General features: G+C 45.1%; 1 protein-coding gene across 1 annotated transcript in view; it reads left to right on the plus strand.

Annotated features, from left to right (window-relative positions):
• The window catches only part of LOC143926656 (FRAS1-related extracellular matrix protein 1-like), a 264,491-nt gene that overhangs the window by 19,024 nt on the left and 228,892 nt on the right, over window positions 1-16,575 (plus strand). The window contains 2 exon segments of the mRNA XM_077450596.1: window positions 12,114-12,363; window positions 15,882-15,976. Coding sequence (XP_077306722.1) covers window positions 12,142-12,363; window positions 15,882-15,976 — 317 coding nt within the window. The 5' untranslated portion in view covers window positions 12,114-12,141.

Here is a 16,575-nt window from a genome sequence, read left to right on the forward strand (position 1 = left end):
TCCGGGATAGCTCTCTGCGGAAAGGGGCGTAGATTACGCCCTTTTCCGCAAGTGCCCGCCCCTTTCCGCAAGTGCCCCGCTGCCTGCTGGGAAACACACAGATCCCAGAGGCAGCGGGGACCGTCCTTATTGCGCAGCGCGACTCGCGCATGCGCAGTAGGGAACCGGGAAATGAAGCCGAAAGGCTCCATTTCCTGATTCCCATACCCAAGATGGCGGGCGGCAGCACCCGAGAGACGATCTAGAGATCGGCTTCGGGTGCCGACATCGCGGGCGCGCTGGACAGGTAAGTGTCACTATTTTAAAAGTCAGCAGCTGCAGTATTTGTAGCTGCTGGCTTTTAAAAAAAAAAAAAACACGGAGTCCCGGCGGACTCCCGCTTTAATAAACTGAAGCATAGTAAATACAGTTTATTATGCTCAGTTTTAAATGGACACAGGAGCGATCATTAACGACCACTCACTGTGTCCTATTCAGAAAAGGAGGGGGCCGGTAAATTACTTATTTACCAGCCCCTTCCCCCACTCTCCATCCACCTTTGTACTTGAAACAGGGAGGGAAGCCAGCGACGCTGAGGGGGGATGAAGGGGGGCCATGGGCACACAGGGGGAATCAGATGTGGGCAGCACAGAGAGGGGGAACGGTGCAGTGGGACAGGAGGACAATTACAGAACAAAGCACTGTGTCTGTGTCTCTCCCTCTAGCAGCTAAAAGCCATTTTCTCCCCTTCCATCTGCTGGAGGGAGAGACACAGACACGGTGAGTTGTCCTGTAATTCTCCTCCAGTCCCGCCGCACCGATCCCCCTGATGCCCTGGCCCCCCTGTGCATCCAGGCCCCCTACAGCAGGAGGCCTGGTGGTACCCCCCTATCAGCAGCCCTGTGTACATGTGCAGTGGAATCCCACATATGTGCACACGCTGTTGGTATTTGGCACCTTGATATCTGCAAAATCTGTGGGCATAGATGAGAATCACTTGTACAGATGTGTCACGGGTCTTGTGAAACATTTGCACATGAGCAGAATTCCATGGTGCCCATGTCCATAAGCAAAGTGGCAGGTGGGGGTGGGGCCCTAGAGAAGGTGGAGAGGGTGGGGGCCCTATGTCACAAAGTAGATATTTGCCAGCACACCAAGGATCGGCACAAAGTGGCACCCAAACGGGTAGTTTATTGCATGTTCACAACACAAGAAAAGTTTCGGAGTCACGCAGGACCCCTTCATCAGGCATTCTCACATAGGCAGGAAGGGTGGGGCCCTATGCAATTCTTGCGTAGGCAGGAAAGCAAGAAGTGCTGAAAAGTTTTGAGGTCATTCTAAAAACATGGAAAGATTATCCCATTATTATTAATGGGTGATGTCTGCTTTAAGTGCACTACAATAAAAAAAAGCTGAACTCTGGCGGGAAAAAAATGAAAAGAAGAAAGCCTGCCAGAACAGGAACTAAGGTAAGTATATCACCTTATTCATCATCCCCTAAATTATTATTATACAGGATATACAGTATATAACACCATCATGTTGTGCAGCACTTTACAATACAAGGAAGACAGTACAGTTACAATACAATTCAATACAAGAGGGCTAGGAGCGCCCTGATCATTAGAGCTTACACTCTAATAGGGAGGGGCAAGTGATACAACAGGTAATAACTATGAGGGATGAACTGATGATAGAGTTAAATATTTAGTATGTAGAAAGGTGCAGTCTACTTTCTCCACTGTGGGTGGCGCTAGTTCACATCAGCATTACAGATGGAGACTGAGTTAAGAGGAACATGGTTCCTCTATGTTCTCCCGGGTCACTAGGGAAGCTATTCAATTGGATGCTACCGCCCCCCCCCCCCCCCCCCCAGTAAGACTCTAGCAGCCATCTTGGGTCAAGCAGAGCCTATTCAAGGTCCTGGTTTCCAGGTTTGGAGCGCATTTAGTGATGGGCAGAGTAGGGACAGGTACCCCACCTGGTAAGGGCAGAACTAGTGACAGGTAGTGAGGCTTGTATCTTTTCTGGACAGCTTCTCACTTGGGCACGAGATGGCCATACCGCACTCTGCCCCTCCTAACAATCACTGTCAGTTCAGCTGAAATCTGCTCTCTACACGCAGTTGGACCTGTGAGTGTTCCCAGTTGGGCTGTCTTCCCCAGGGGGGTAGTGAACTGTACAAACAAATGGGCACTGCCCCCACCTATAACTGTCCTCAAAATTGCAGATCATACTGGGGTGCCGTGAAGAGGCTCTGCAGCTCACGCATGTATTTGCAAATATGTGCAAACTAAACCCCTGTTTTTAATACATACTGTTAGACAGGATAATTTGGTTGGTTGCAGGCTGGTCGGTAATATGAGCTGGGAATTTTCTTTGTTATTGTGAACCATACCGTCCAACTTTTTGAGATGGGAATGAGGGGCACCTATCAGCAAAAGTAGGCAGGCATAGGAAACACCCCTTGACACGTCCCCTTAAAGGAAAATTATACAAAAAAAAAACAAGACTGGTTAAACCAACAAATGCTTTTTTTTACTACTACTATTCCTTTATATTGGCTTTTGGAATTTACAAATGCAGCAATTTAGAAATCAGATGAAAGGTTTAGCGCTGAAAAACACTTTTTGATAGATAAAAAGTCCATTTTATATACAGCTATATAGATCAGACCAAAATGAGGGACAAATGAGGAGCAATGAGGGACAGAGGGACATTGCTCCAAATCAGGGACAGTCCCTTGAAATCAGGGACAGTTGGGAGCTATGGTGAACTGTCTTTGCATAATTTCGATACAAGGTCTTCACCGCACTTGGCCTATGTGTATTATTGCCACCGCACCACGCTGCACCCCACCTACAAGTAGTTAGGTGGAGGCGGGATAGGCTTCCCCGTAGAGATGAGTTTTCAGGGATCACCTAAAGGTGGATAGAGTTAGCCCTTGTACACACGGTCGGAGATTCCGATGGAATGTGTCCGATCGGACCGTGTTGTCGGATATTCCGACTGTGTGTGGTCTCCATCGGACTGTTTCCGACGGACCAAGTTTTCCAACTTGTTGGTAAAATTTTCCGACAAAATGCTCCGATCGGACATACTCCGATCATGTGTAGAGAATTCCGATCGGACAAAGTGCCACACATGCTCAGATCAAATTCCTACATCAAAGCTATTGGCTACTAGCCTAAATGTAGTCCCATCGTAACGAAATAACGTTATCACGTTCTGAACGATCGGATTTTCCGACAACTTCGTCCGACCGTGTGTATGCAACAGTTTCGGGCAAAATCCGTCGGACAAAATCCGACGGACAAAATTCGACGGATTTGGTTGTCGGAATGTCCGACCGTGTGTACAAGGGCTAAGAGATAGCTGGACTGGTTGAGGTAGGAAGTTCAGAAGATGGAAGAGCCTCATGAGAAGTACAGGAGGATGGGAGCAGATGACAAGATAGTAGGAGGTCTTGGGAGAAGTGGAGAGGTTGGTTTGGGTGATATATTGAGACAAGTTTAGTGATGTAGGTCAGGGCAGAGTTGTGGATGGCTGATGGCTTTGCTATGTTGTTGGTATTTTGAATTTTATTCTTTGAGTAATTGGAAAGCCAGTGGAGTGATCGGTAGAGGGGGATGGTGGACACTTATTGGTTGGTAAGGTGGATGAGTCTGTCAGCAGAATTCATGGTAGACTGGGGGGGGGGTTGTTGTCTGTGGAGGTAAGCCAACGAGGGAGTTGCAATAGTCAAGGTGAGAGATAACGAGGGAGTGAATGAAAAGCTTGGTGGTTTCATTGGTTAGGAAGGGGCATATTGTGGAGATGTTGCAGAGGTTAAGTCTACACGATTTGGACAGTGATTGGGGCTGAAAGGACAGGCCAAAGTCCAGAAATACACCTAGCACCATGGCATGAGGGGGGGGGGGACTGATAGTTGTCTTATTAATCTTGATGGAAAAGTCGAGGATGAGGCCGGGGACATATTTTCAGTTCAGTTTTAGAAAGTTTTTCGTTTGAGGAAGTGGTGCGACATCCATACTGATATGTCAGTTTATACGTTAGTAATGTGGGAGCAGACTAAAGAGTGAGGAGAGGAATACAGAAATACAATTGGGTGTCATCAGCTTAGAAATGGTACTGGAAGCCATGGGAGGTTATCGAGTGACCAAGGGAGGAGGTGTAGATAGAGAAGAGAAGGTGTCTGAAGCCAGAGCCTTGGAGGACCCCCACAGAAAGAGGAGGAGGAGAGGAGGAGTCAGCGTTATAAGCAACATTTAAAGAGGAAGTAAACCCTGGTGGGTTTTACTTCCTCTTTATTTGCCTGCAATGGTAAAGCATAATGGGCTACTATGCATCACATAATAGCCCATTATGTGTCACTTACCTGAAACCTAAGCCTGCGATGTCACCGTTGTCCCCACTAGCAGGCAGCATCCATCTTTGCCCCTCTTCCTTCCAGGGGCCGCGGACTACGGCTCTGTGACTGGCCCGGAGTCGCGCAACATCATGCATGTGCGCGGGAGCTGCCAGTCACGGCATGACCCCTATTAGAAATGGCACAATATGCCCTTTCTAAAGTGCGCATGTGCCGTAGTCATCGGCGCATGCGCCGTAGACATCGGCGCTCGGCTTCTTCGTAAATATCTCCTAAACCGTGGAGGTTTAGGAGATATTTCCAGCACCTACAGGTAAGCCTTAATATAGGCTTACCTGTAGGTAAAAGTGGTTGTACAGGGTGTGTAACCACTTTAAGGAACACTGTGGTAGGTAGGAAGAGAACCAGGAAAGAACAGAGTCTTGGAGGCCAAGGAAGTAGAGTTTTTGAGGAGGAGCAGGTGGTCACCAGTATCAAAGGCCACAGAAAGGTCTAGTACAGTGATGGCGAACCTTGGCACCCCAGATGTTTTGGAACTACATTTCCCATGATGCTCCACTACACTGCAGAGTGCATGAGCATCATGGGAAATGTAGTTCCAAAACATCTGGGGTGCCAAGGTTCGCCATCACTGGTCTAGTAGTATGAGCAGTGATGTAAGTAACTCAGTTAAAATAAACAGAGTTACTTAACGCAGTTACTTTAGAGGGTAACGAGTAATCTAACTCTTCTTACTCTTCCCCTCATGGTAACTCAGTTCCCATTACTTGGGGCGGTGTTACCGCAACTACATCTACCGCCCGGGAGGCCCGCCGTGGCCGCGCTGCCTGGCCGTTCATTCCACCGCGGGGAGAGGGGCTTTCGCCCACTGAGCTGAGAAGAGGCTGAGACTCAGAGACTGTCTGGACCGCCCCATCCCACTCTGCCTATCCAGAGAGAGAGAATGTAGGGAGGCAGGGCGGACACTGAAAAATGAGGTCAGCTGACACCAATCAAGTACCACTGCCGCCACCCCCTCAAGTACCACCGCTGCCACCCCTGTCACAGTTACTTTGCTGAGTAACTAATTACTTTTACAATGTAGTAACCGAGTTACTAACTCAATTACTTTTTGGGAGAAGTAATTTGTAACTTAACTAATTACTTTTTTAAAGTAAGATGACCAACACTGAGTATGAGTATGGAGTGATAACCATTGGTGTTTGCAGTTAGTAAACAATTATGCCGCGTACACACGATCGGAATTCCGGACAGAAAAAGACCGATGAGAGCTTTTCATCGGAAAATGCGACCGTGTGTACGTTCCATTGGAACTTAGCTGTCCGAATTCCCGCCAGCCAAAAATTGATAGCATGTTCTTAATTTTCCTGACGGAAAAACTTTCTATCGGTAATTCCGATCGTGTGTATGCAATTCCGACACGCCAAAAAATCACGCATACTCAGATTCAACTACGAGACAGAAGCTATTGGCTACTGGCTATTGAACTTCCCTTTTCTAGTCCCGTCATACGTGCTGTACATCACCGCGTTCTAAACTATCGGAATTTGTTGTGACCGTGTGTAGGCAAGACAGTTTGAGCGGAATTCCGTCGGGAAAACCATCAGAGCTTCTTCCGACGAGAATTCCGATCGTGTGTACGCGGCATTAGTGAGTTTTAATAGGGCAGTTTCTGTGGAGTGTTGCAAGCGGTTGTCAGTCACATTGTAGGTTTCAAGAAGGTTGTCAGAGAGGTAGGAGCTTGGAGGGTTGTAGACGATGTAAACTAGGCATTCCAATAGTTCAAGCTGGTTAGGTCCAGTGAGGGCTTTTTAAGTATGGGGAAGATGTGAGCACAGAAAATAGCCTACTAAGATTTGTTATTTTTCCCATTTTTTTGCCAATTATTTTTATAAATCCCCCATGAAGTCATTGGCTATGAAGTGGTTAATTCCTGTGGCAAAACTCTCCATTCAGATCCTTAGCAGACCCTATTGAGAATTATGCCGCGTACACACGAGCGAATTGTCCGGCGTACTTAGTCCGGCGAAACGCATTTCAGCAGACAATTCGATCGTGTGTGGGCTTCAGCGGACTTTTCCAGCGTAAAGTCCGGCGGACTTAGAAAGTAGTTTTGCACTCCAATCTTTCCGCCGGACTTGGGTTTCAGCGGACAATACGTTGGTCAGTATGCTAGTCCGGCGGACTAAGGCCACGTACACACGGGCGGATTGTCTGCCCAACTAAGTTCGTCAGACAATCCGACAGACAGTCCGTTCAAAATTTGAATGAACGGACTTGACCACACACGATGAGCAGACAGTCCGCTGAAAGCGTGCGTGATGACGTGTACGGCACGTACGACGGGACTAGAAAAACGACGTCCAATACACTGCAATGCAACCTTCGGCCGTGTAAATCCTTTCTGAGTATGCGCCATACTTAGTCCGTCCAACTTGCCTACACACGAGCGGACTGTCCGCTGAAACCAAGTTTGGACGGACAAAACCAAGTTTGAACGGACAAAATTACGGAAATTCCGTAAGACTTTGTTCGTCAGACAGTCCGCTGAAAAAGTCCGCTGAAGCCCACACACGAGCGGATTGTCCGCTGAAACACGGTTCAGCGGACTAAGTTGGACAGACAATCCGCCCGTGTGTACGCAGCCTCAGAATGACACATGTTTAGAAGCAAGTACGAAAAAGGAAGCTATTGGCTACTGGCTATTGAACTTCCTTTTTCTAGTCCTGTCGTACGTGCTGTACGTCATCGCGCTATCAAACGCCGGACTTTCTCTGTGTCCGTGTGTGGCCAAGTCCGTTCGGTAGAAAGTCCGCCGGACTGTCCGCCGGATTGTTTGCCAAACTAAGTACTCTGGACAATTCGCTCGTGTGTGTACGCGGCATAAGTCATTGGAGAATCGGTTACATTGTTAATAATGGGTTGATTCACCATAACATAGCCTGTGGTTACCTCTTACGGCAAAAGGAGCCAAACCGCCAACTAAAAGGGGTGAGGTGAAACTGATGTCTCGTGTACAACTTGCCTAAAAAAAAAAAAGGAAAAAAACTCCATCCCTTCATACAGTTTCCGAGGATGTGAATCATCCAAGCAAACAAGGTTCTATTAAATATTAATCAATGCCGGATTCAATAAGTAGGCCTGGGGGTTCGGGAGATCAATTACTAACACTACAACAAACTCCAGTAAAATAAAAAAACGAAAAAAATAAAAAAGTGAGGGAGACCTGCTCGCAGCTCGCCATAAATAAGTAATTGAAGCAAATTTCCAGCGTAGATCAGTGCTGGGACCGGGGACGGCAACGCGTGCCAGCAAAGGATGGACTTGTTTTCCATTCCAGCTGATAATGTAACTCTGTCTGATTCATTTCCATAATTGCTGGTGTCATGGGAGACGCACAAAGATGCTGAGTTGACGGTCATTGCCGATCGTCATGTTTCCAGCCCGATTAAAGTACAGCTTTGCGCAAACATCATGTATTCCTTTAAAAGTTATACATTCAAGTTTAATTTTAGCTTATATTTTCTCCTAACCCCCTCGTGGCGGAGATAAAAGAAATTTTAACACCCAATTTCGTTTTTGCGACTTTGACATGTTAGCAAAACTGTACATATCATCCCAACTACTTCATGTATCCAAGGTGGATTATACCTTGGTCATTTTTTAAGGACAAATTGGGCTTTCATTTGGTTGTAAATGATAAGAAATATTTCCTTTTTTTTTTTTTTTTTTTAGGAAAATTGGCACAAAATAGTTTTAAAAAAAATATAATATTTTTTAAAAAATGTAACTGTATATTTTTTACTATAATTTACCACCAAAGAACAGCCCAAAATAAATTCTCCTGCTCCCGACGATCGTAGCAATGCCACATACACTATATTATCAAAAGTATTGGGACACCTGCCTTTACACGCACATGAACTTTAATGGCATCCCAGTCTTAGCCCTTGTACACACGGTCGGACATTCTGACGGAAAATGTCCGATCGGACCGTGTTGTCGGATAATCCGACCGTGTGTGGGCTCCATCGGACTGTTTCCGTCGGAATATCCGACCAACAAAATTTTAGAGCAGGGCTGTAAAATTTTCAGACAACATGATCTGATCGGACTTTGTCCGATCGTGTGTAGAGAATTCCGATCGGACATAGTGCCACGCATGCTCAGATCAAATTCCTAGACCAAAGCTATTGGCTACTAGCCTGAAGGTAATCCCGTCGTAACGAAATAATGTCACCATGTTCTGAACGATCGGATTGTCCGACAACTTTTTCCGACCGTATGTATGCAACAGTTTCGGACAAAATCCGTCGGACAAAATCCAACGGATTTGGTTGTCAGAATGTCCGACCGTGTGTACAAGGGATAAGTCTGTAGGGTTCAATATTGAGTTGGCCCCACCTTTGCAGCTTTAACAGCTTCAACTCTTCTGGGAAGGCCGTCCACAAGGTTTTGGAGATGTGTCTATGGGAAGGTTTGACCATTCTTCCAGAAGAGCATTTGTGAGGTTAGGCACTGATGTTAGACGAGAAGGGCTGGCTCCGCTTCCCAAAGGTGTTCTATCAGGTTGAGGTCGGGACTCTGTGCAGGCCAGTCAAGGTCCACCACCCCAAACTCGCTCATCCATGTCTTTATGGACCTTGCTTTGTGCACTGGTGGGCAGTCATGTTGGAACAGGAAGGGGCCGTCCCCAAACTTCCGACAGATTTTGTGGTCGGAAAGTCTGACCCTCTGTGTACAGGGCATAAGAGTTGCTAAGGAGCAAAGCCCAACTCCTGAAAAACAAACCCACACCATAATGCCCCCCCCCCCCTCCACTAAAAGTCTCCACTCTAATTCATCCCAAAGGTGTTCTATCGGGTTGAGGTCAGGACTATCAAGTTCCTTCCACCCAAACTTACTCATCCATGTCTTTATGGACCTTGCTTTGTGCACTGGTCCAAATCATTTGGTGGAGGAGGGGTTATGGTATGGGGTGGTTTTTCAGGGGTTGGGCTTGGCCCCTTAGTTCCAGTGAAGGTATCCCTTAAAGTGGATGTAAACCCAATGTCATCCTTTCTAAACTACTGCCATAGGGGTTATCTATAAGGATATACATGCCTCCTGCATGTATCTTTACCTGTCAAATGTCTCCCCTCTGTCTGTTATGAGACCCGAAAAACTGAATATTCCGTGGGTGGGTCTGTTGTCTGGAGCTCGTGGGTGGAGTCATGATGTCAGTAGACTCCCCGCCCACCTCTACACTCCCCTTGTCAATGTGCATTTTCTCCTGTGTATTTCTTACACTGAACTTCTGCTATGATTTCTAACATCCAGTGAAAAGACAGGAAAGTAACCACATGACTTCAGCATGCCCAATTATGCTGAGGTGTGGAACATCCAATCCTGCTAGAGCAGCAGAAGAAAGGAGTGGGGGGAGGGGAATTAAAAAATAATGCAGGTCTCTTAGACTAGTGCACGAGATATGTAAATCACCTGTCACTCATAGCAAGGGGGAGGACTTGACAACGTTTTTCTCTGTTTGTCAAGATTTATCTCGCTGAACAATAAAAGGAGGATTGCTCAGAGCTGGAATAACTCTTTGTGGCAAGGCTGGGCTCAATTGATAGGAAATCTTATACTCTACATTATGACATAATTTTTTTCCTGGTTTACACCCACTTTAAGGCGTCAGCATACCAAGACATTTTGGACAATTTAATGCTCCCAACTTTGGGAGAATAGTTTTGGGGATGAGCCCTTCCTGTTCCAACATGACTGCGCACCAGTGTTCTATCAGATTGAGGTCAGGACTCTGTGCAGGCCAGTCAAGTTCCTCCACCCCAAACTCGCTCATCTATATCTTTATGGACCTTGCTTTGTGCACTGGTGTGCAGTCATGTTAGAACAGGAAAGGGCCATCCCCAAACTGTTCCCACAATGTTGGTAGAATGAAATTGTACAAAATGTCTTGGTATGCTGACACCTTAAGAGTTCCCTTCACCGGAACTAAGGGGCCAAGCCCAACCCCTGAAAAAACAACCCCACACCATAATCCCCCCCTCCACCAAATGATTTGGACCAGTGCACAAAGCATTTTTTTTTACCAAAGATATGTAGGAGAATACAGATTGGCCTAAATTTATAAAGAAATTAAATTTTTTCCATTTTCATTGAATATGTTTTATAGGAGAAAGTAAAAAATTATTTAATTTTTTTTTAAACTGTCGATCTTTTTTTTTATTGCAAAAAAAAAAAAAAAGCTGCAGAGGTGATCAAATACCACAAAAAAAGGTCTGCTTGTGGGTTTTTTCCCACAAGCAGACCTTTTTTTGTGGTATTTGATCACCTCTGCATCTTTTTTTTTTTTGCAATAAAAAAAAAGTTTGACAGTTTTGAAAAAAATTTAATTATTTTTTACTTTCTCCTATAAAACATATTCAATGAAAATGGAAAAAAATTAATTGCTTCATAAATGACAAAAAAATAATTTGGGAATGGCACAATTGTAAGTTAAATAAACGCAGTGCCGTATCTCAAAAAATGACCTGGTCATGTGGATAATGTACCCAGCAAGGTAGTACTGTGTATCTTTTTGTCTATTCAAGAGGAGAAAAAAAAACACAGTGACTGATCAGTGTGATAGCCAATCACAGGCTATGTGTCAGAAACCATCTGATCAGGCCAAGACAGATGTACAGTTAAATCACACTTGTTTAATAATAAAAGTAAAAAAGAACAAACGTAGTCAAAACATAGCCAAAGTTCAGTAACCGGAATGGATAGTCAGCCAAGCCAGAAGTCAGGGATCAATATAGTGGAGCAGCAAGCAGGATCTGGAGCCAGAAGGGATGTCAGCAAAGCCAGTCTTAAACAGGATTGCAGGAGAATGTCTCTGTGATGTTGACCAAGGCGAAGGCAGAGATTCACTGGGCTGAACAGCTTAAGTAGGCAGGACTGACGAGCAGGATATCATCAACAGCTGAGTAACTGTGGAGAGATAGGAGCTGGCTATTATCCGACAGCTGAGCGGCCAGCTCAGAGAAGGTAGGGCTGAGCCCAGTCCTGACACTATCACAGTAATCAGGTGATTGAAAAGCCGCTTTCCCAGGTTCTCGATATTTAGTACAAAACCCAGAGCTGCCCATGACAGCTTGGTCTCTGTGCTGGCAGACCTGCCACAGTGGCACAAATATGCAGCCCCACAGATACAAACCAGCTTCTCTGAGGATGCAAATATGTGTACGCTCGGAGGGAAGGGGTTAAGTCTCTGTGTTTCTCTATGCAATGTAGGCAGATCATGGTTTGTGGGAGGGGCCGGCAGGGGGTAGGGTGGCCACCTGTCCAGGATTCAACCGGACAGTTCGGGTTTTGAATCATGTGTCCGGGTTTCAGTCCATCTGAAACCCGGACACAATATTCAGACAGGAATGTGGCTCAGAACAGGGCCTGATAGGAGAGTGAGAGGGCACTATGTGCACAGCATTACTATTCTCTTTGGAGAGCCCAAAGGTGTCCCAGGTCTGTTACAATCCTATAGTGTATATTTAAAAAAAAAAATTTGGCGGTGCGCCACTAAAGTGTTTGGGTTTGGCTTGAAGAAAAAGTGGCAACCCTAGAAGGGGGCTGTACATGGCTTCCTGAAAACCTCACAGCCCCCTGTCTCAGTACTCCTCCTAACAGCCCTCAGGTCAAAATTTACTAGCTATCCCCCCCCCCAATTTCAGCCATAAGAGGGCACAGTGACCACTAGCCGAAGGTTTCATGTTCACGTTTCTTTCAGGGATACAAGCCGTAATCATCTCCAGAGAATGGGCGGAGTGGTGTTCCTCTTCTTCATGTGGACCTGGGACATGTTAGCTGCCTCTGTCCTCGTTGTGACCAACAAAGGAGTGACCGTTGGAAGAGGCCAAACCGTTTACATCACTGAAAATGAATTACACTTCAACATCCCAAGCGACAGAGACTCCTGCAAGGTTGAAGTGGTCTTGAACGAGCCCACCACCCAACGAGTTGGAGTTTTGTCTCCTCAGGTAAGCTACATAGTCTTCTTATGGGGGGGGGGGCATTTATCAATGTATTCACCCCAGAGTCACACTCTGGTGTGATTGGTGGTCAGCGGGAAGAATGCTCCCTCTATTGGTGGTCGGTAGGATCTTATATTGGTGATCAGTGGAAGGAATGTTCATTACATTGGTGGTCAATGGGAAGAATGTTCCTTACATTGGTGGTCAGTGAAAAGAATGTTCCTTACATTGGTGGTCAGTGAGAAGAATGTTCCTTACATTTGTGGTCAGAATGAGGAATGTTCCTTGCATTGGTGGTCAATGGGAAGAATGTTTCTTACATTAGTGGTCAGTGAGAAGAATGTTCCTTACATTTGTGGTCAGAATTAGGAATGTTCCTTGCAATGGTGGTCAGTGAGAAGAATGTTCCTTTCATTGGTGGTCAGTGAGAAAAATGTTCCTTACATTAGTGGTCAGTGAGAAGAACGTTCCTTACATTGGTGGTCAGTGAGAAGAATGTTCCTTAAATTTGTGGTCAGAATAAGGAATGTTCCTTACATTGATGGTCAATGGGAAGAATGTTCCTTACATTTGTGGTCAGAATAAGAATTGTTCCTTACATTGGTGGTCAGTGAGAAGAATGTTCCTTACATTGGTGGTCAGTGAGAAGAATGTTCCTTAAATTTGTGGTCAGAATAAGGAATGTTCCTTACATTGGTGGTCAATGGGAAGAATGTTTCTTACATTTGTGGTCAGAATTAGGAATGTTCCTTGCAATGGTGGTCAGTGAGAAGAATGTTCCTTTCATTGGTGGTCAGTGAGAAAAATGTTCCTTACATTAGTGGTCAGAATTAGGAATGTTCCTTGCAATGGTGGTCAGTGAGAAGAATGTTCCTTTCATTGGTGGTCAGTGAGAAAAATGTTCCTTACATTAGTGGTCAGTAAGAAGAATTCTCCTTAAATTGTTGGTAAATTAGAAGAATACCCCTTATATTGGTCAGTGGGAAGAACGCTTTTTCCATTAGTGGTCATTAGGAAGAATATTCCCTACATTGATGGTCAGTTGGACGAATGCCCCTTACATTGATGGTCAGTGAGAAGAATGTTCCTTACATTTGTGGTCAGAATTAGGAATGTTCCTTACATTGGTGGTCAGTGAGAAGAATGTTCCTTTCATTGGTGGTCAGTGAGAAAAATGTTCCTTACATTGGTGGTCAGTGAGAAGAATGTTCCTTACATTTGTGGTCAGTGAGAAGAATGTTCCTTAAATTTGTGGTCAGAATAAGGAATGTTCCTTACATTGATGGTCAATGGGAAGAATGTTCCTTACATTTGTGGTCAGAATAAGAATTGTTCCTTACATTGGTGGTCAGTGAGAAGAATGTTCCTTACATTGGTGGTCAGTGAGAAGAATGTTCCTTACATTGGTGATCAGTGGGAAGAATGTTCCTTACATTGGTGGTCAGTGAGAAGAATGTTCCTTACATTGGTGGTCAGTGAGAAGAATGTTCCTTAAATTTGTGGTCAGAATAAGGAATGTTCCTTACATTGGTGGTCAATGGGAAGAATGTTTCTTACATTTGTGGTCAGAATTAGGAATGTTCCTTGCAATGGTGGTCAGTGAGAAGAATGTTCCTTTCATTGGTGGTCAGTGAGAAAAATGTTCCTTACATTAGTGGTCAGTAAGAAGAATTCTCCTTAAATTGTTGGTAAATTAGAAGAATACCCCTTATATTGGTCAGTGGGAAGAACGCTTTTTCCATTAGTGGTCATTAGGAAGAATATTCCCTACATTGGTGGTCAGTTGGACGAATGCCCCTTACATTGATGGTCAGTGGGAAGAATGCCCCTTACATTGATGGTCAGTGGGAAGAATGCTCCTTACATTGATGGTCAGTGGGAAGAATGCTCCTTACAGACAATGTAAAGGATCATTGGTGTCTCTGGCTTTCACTCTGGAACTTTGCAGGATTTATCTAGCTGGAGGTCAATCAGCCACTGCTCGAGGGACTCCTTGCACCCTCTGGGCACCCTGGTTGAGGTTTGCTGCTTTACGAGGTCTACATATTAAAGATTCACCATGCAATTTGCAAAGCAAATGTTTGCTGGACATACCTTCTGTATTTTACAGTATTTAGCTACATTTTTTCAAAGAGCATTGACCCAATGTGTGATGTGATATCTGACGGGCAAACCTTGGTTGATTTTAAATGTGTCCGGTGAAACTTGTTTGGAATCTATTACTATATTGTATTTTGGTGGGTGGATCTTGTTTGAATTTAAATGTAATGAGTGTTTCAAATGCCCTTTATGCATTGACATACACTATATTACCAAAAGTATTGGGACACCTGCCTTTACACGCACATGAACTTTAATGGCATCCCAGTCTTAGTCCGTAGGGTTCAATATTGAGTTGGCCCACCCTTTGCAGCTATAACAGCTTCAACTCTTCCGGGAAGGCCGTCCACAAGGTTTAGGAGATGTGTCTATGGGAATGTTTCACCATTCTTCCAGGAGTGCATTTGTGAGGTCAGGCACTGATTTTGGATGAGGCCTGGCTCGCTGTCTCCGCTCTAATTCCTCCCAAAGGTGTTCTACCGGGTTGAGGTCAGGACTCTGTGCAGGCCAGTCAAGTTCCTCCACCCAAAACTCGCTCATCCATGTCTTTATGGACCTTGCTTTGTGTACTGGTCCAAATCATTTGGTGGAGGGGGGGTCATGGTGTGGGGTTTTCTTCGGGGTTGGGCTTGGCCCCTTAGTTCCAGTGAAGTCTTAAGACGTCAGCATACCAAGACATTTTGGACAATTTCATGCTCCCAACTTTGTGGGAACAGTTTGGGGATGGCCCCTTCCTGTTCCAACATGACTGCGCACCAGTGCTCAAAGCAAGGTCCATAAAGACATGGATGAGCGAGTTTAGGGTGGAGGAACTTGACTGGCCTGCACAAAGTCCTGACCTCAACCCGATAGAACATCTTTGGGATGAATTAGAGCGGAGACTGGGAGCCAGGCCTTCTCCTCCAACATCAGGGCCTGACCTCACAAATGAACTTCTGGAAGAATGGTCAAACATTCCCATAGACACACTCCTAAACCTTGTGGACGGCCTTCCCAGAAGAGTTGAAGCTGTTATAGCTGCAAAGGGTGGGCCAACTCAATATTGAACCCTACGGACCAAGACTGGGATGTAGTGTACCTTCTTAGACCCAGTCTGGGCCACCTGCTGACTTGACACCATCCACAGGCAGCTTAACTCTTCAATAAAACACAGAAGTTGACTCGCAACGCAATTTTTCTTCAGACAATTGGTGTAATGAGGATGTTGTAAGGAAACAATAACTTTCCTGAGCCCTGTCTGTGAATAACTAACACTAACTAAAAGTGGAAAGGGTCTAGCTAAGACGGAACTAACTAGCACTAAACAGGAGGGGGGCAGAGGAAGAAACCAAAAGCACATTGTAAACAAGTTGCAGTGGGCCAAAACTGCCACTAGATGTCATTCTGCTACAACTGAGGGTCTGTCGGCTTATGTTCTCTTGCAGGGATTTGATTGTCACTTCCTCCCAGATGAAGTGCGGTACACACACAATGGGTCCCCCATGCTGGATGTCGATCAGGTGATGCTCCGGGTGTACAGGTATATTTCACTGTATATTTCCATAGCAGTATTCTGATTCTATACGAAGGGGGGTGACAACCCAATTGGGGGCAGGGCAGCCAATAAAAGGGTAGCAATGGCCCTCCTGTACATCATCAGTACAACATGGGGGGCCTCCCGGGCAGCTTTATTGTGCAGGAAGTTCCAAAAGATGCAAATAACAGCTTAGTCTCCCCCTTGGTGTCATGTTTAGCAGCCCCTTCCTTTTCTGAATGAACACAGTGAGTGATCAATACCAATCTCTCCTGTGTTCATTCATATCTGAAGCATAGTAAACTGTGATTCCTATGCTTCGGTTTGTAAATGACCAGGAAGCCTCTGCACAAAGTGCTTCCTGTTCTTTGATTCTACAGTGCAGCTGAAGCTGTCCTCAATCGCTTTCTGTTTTTTTTTTTTTTTTTTTTTCTTTTTTTACATCTACAAACACAAGCAATGTGGCAAAACAATAAACATCATATATTTATAAATTATTATTATTTTTTGTTTTACAATTTTATTTAATAAATCAAAACAAACAAATACAATTGCACAATTTCTATTTAAATAAATATGTGAAGTTTATGGTTTGGCATTATACA

The sequence above is a fragment of the Lithobates pipiens genome, unplaced genomic scaffold (assembly GCF_037356315.1).
Source record: "Lithobates pipiens isolate NorthernLeopardFrog02 unplaced genomic scaffold, aLitPip1_a1.2 Scaffold_23, whole genome shotgun sequence".
Lineage (NCBI taxonomy): Eukaryota > Metazoa > Chordata > Amphibia > Anura > Ranidae > Lithobates > Lithobates pipiens.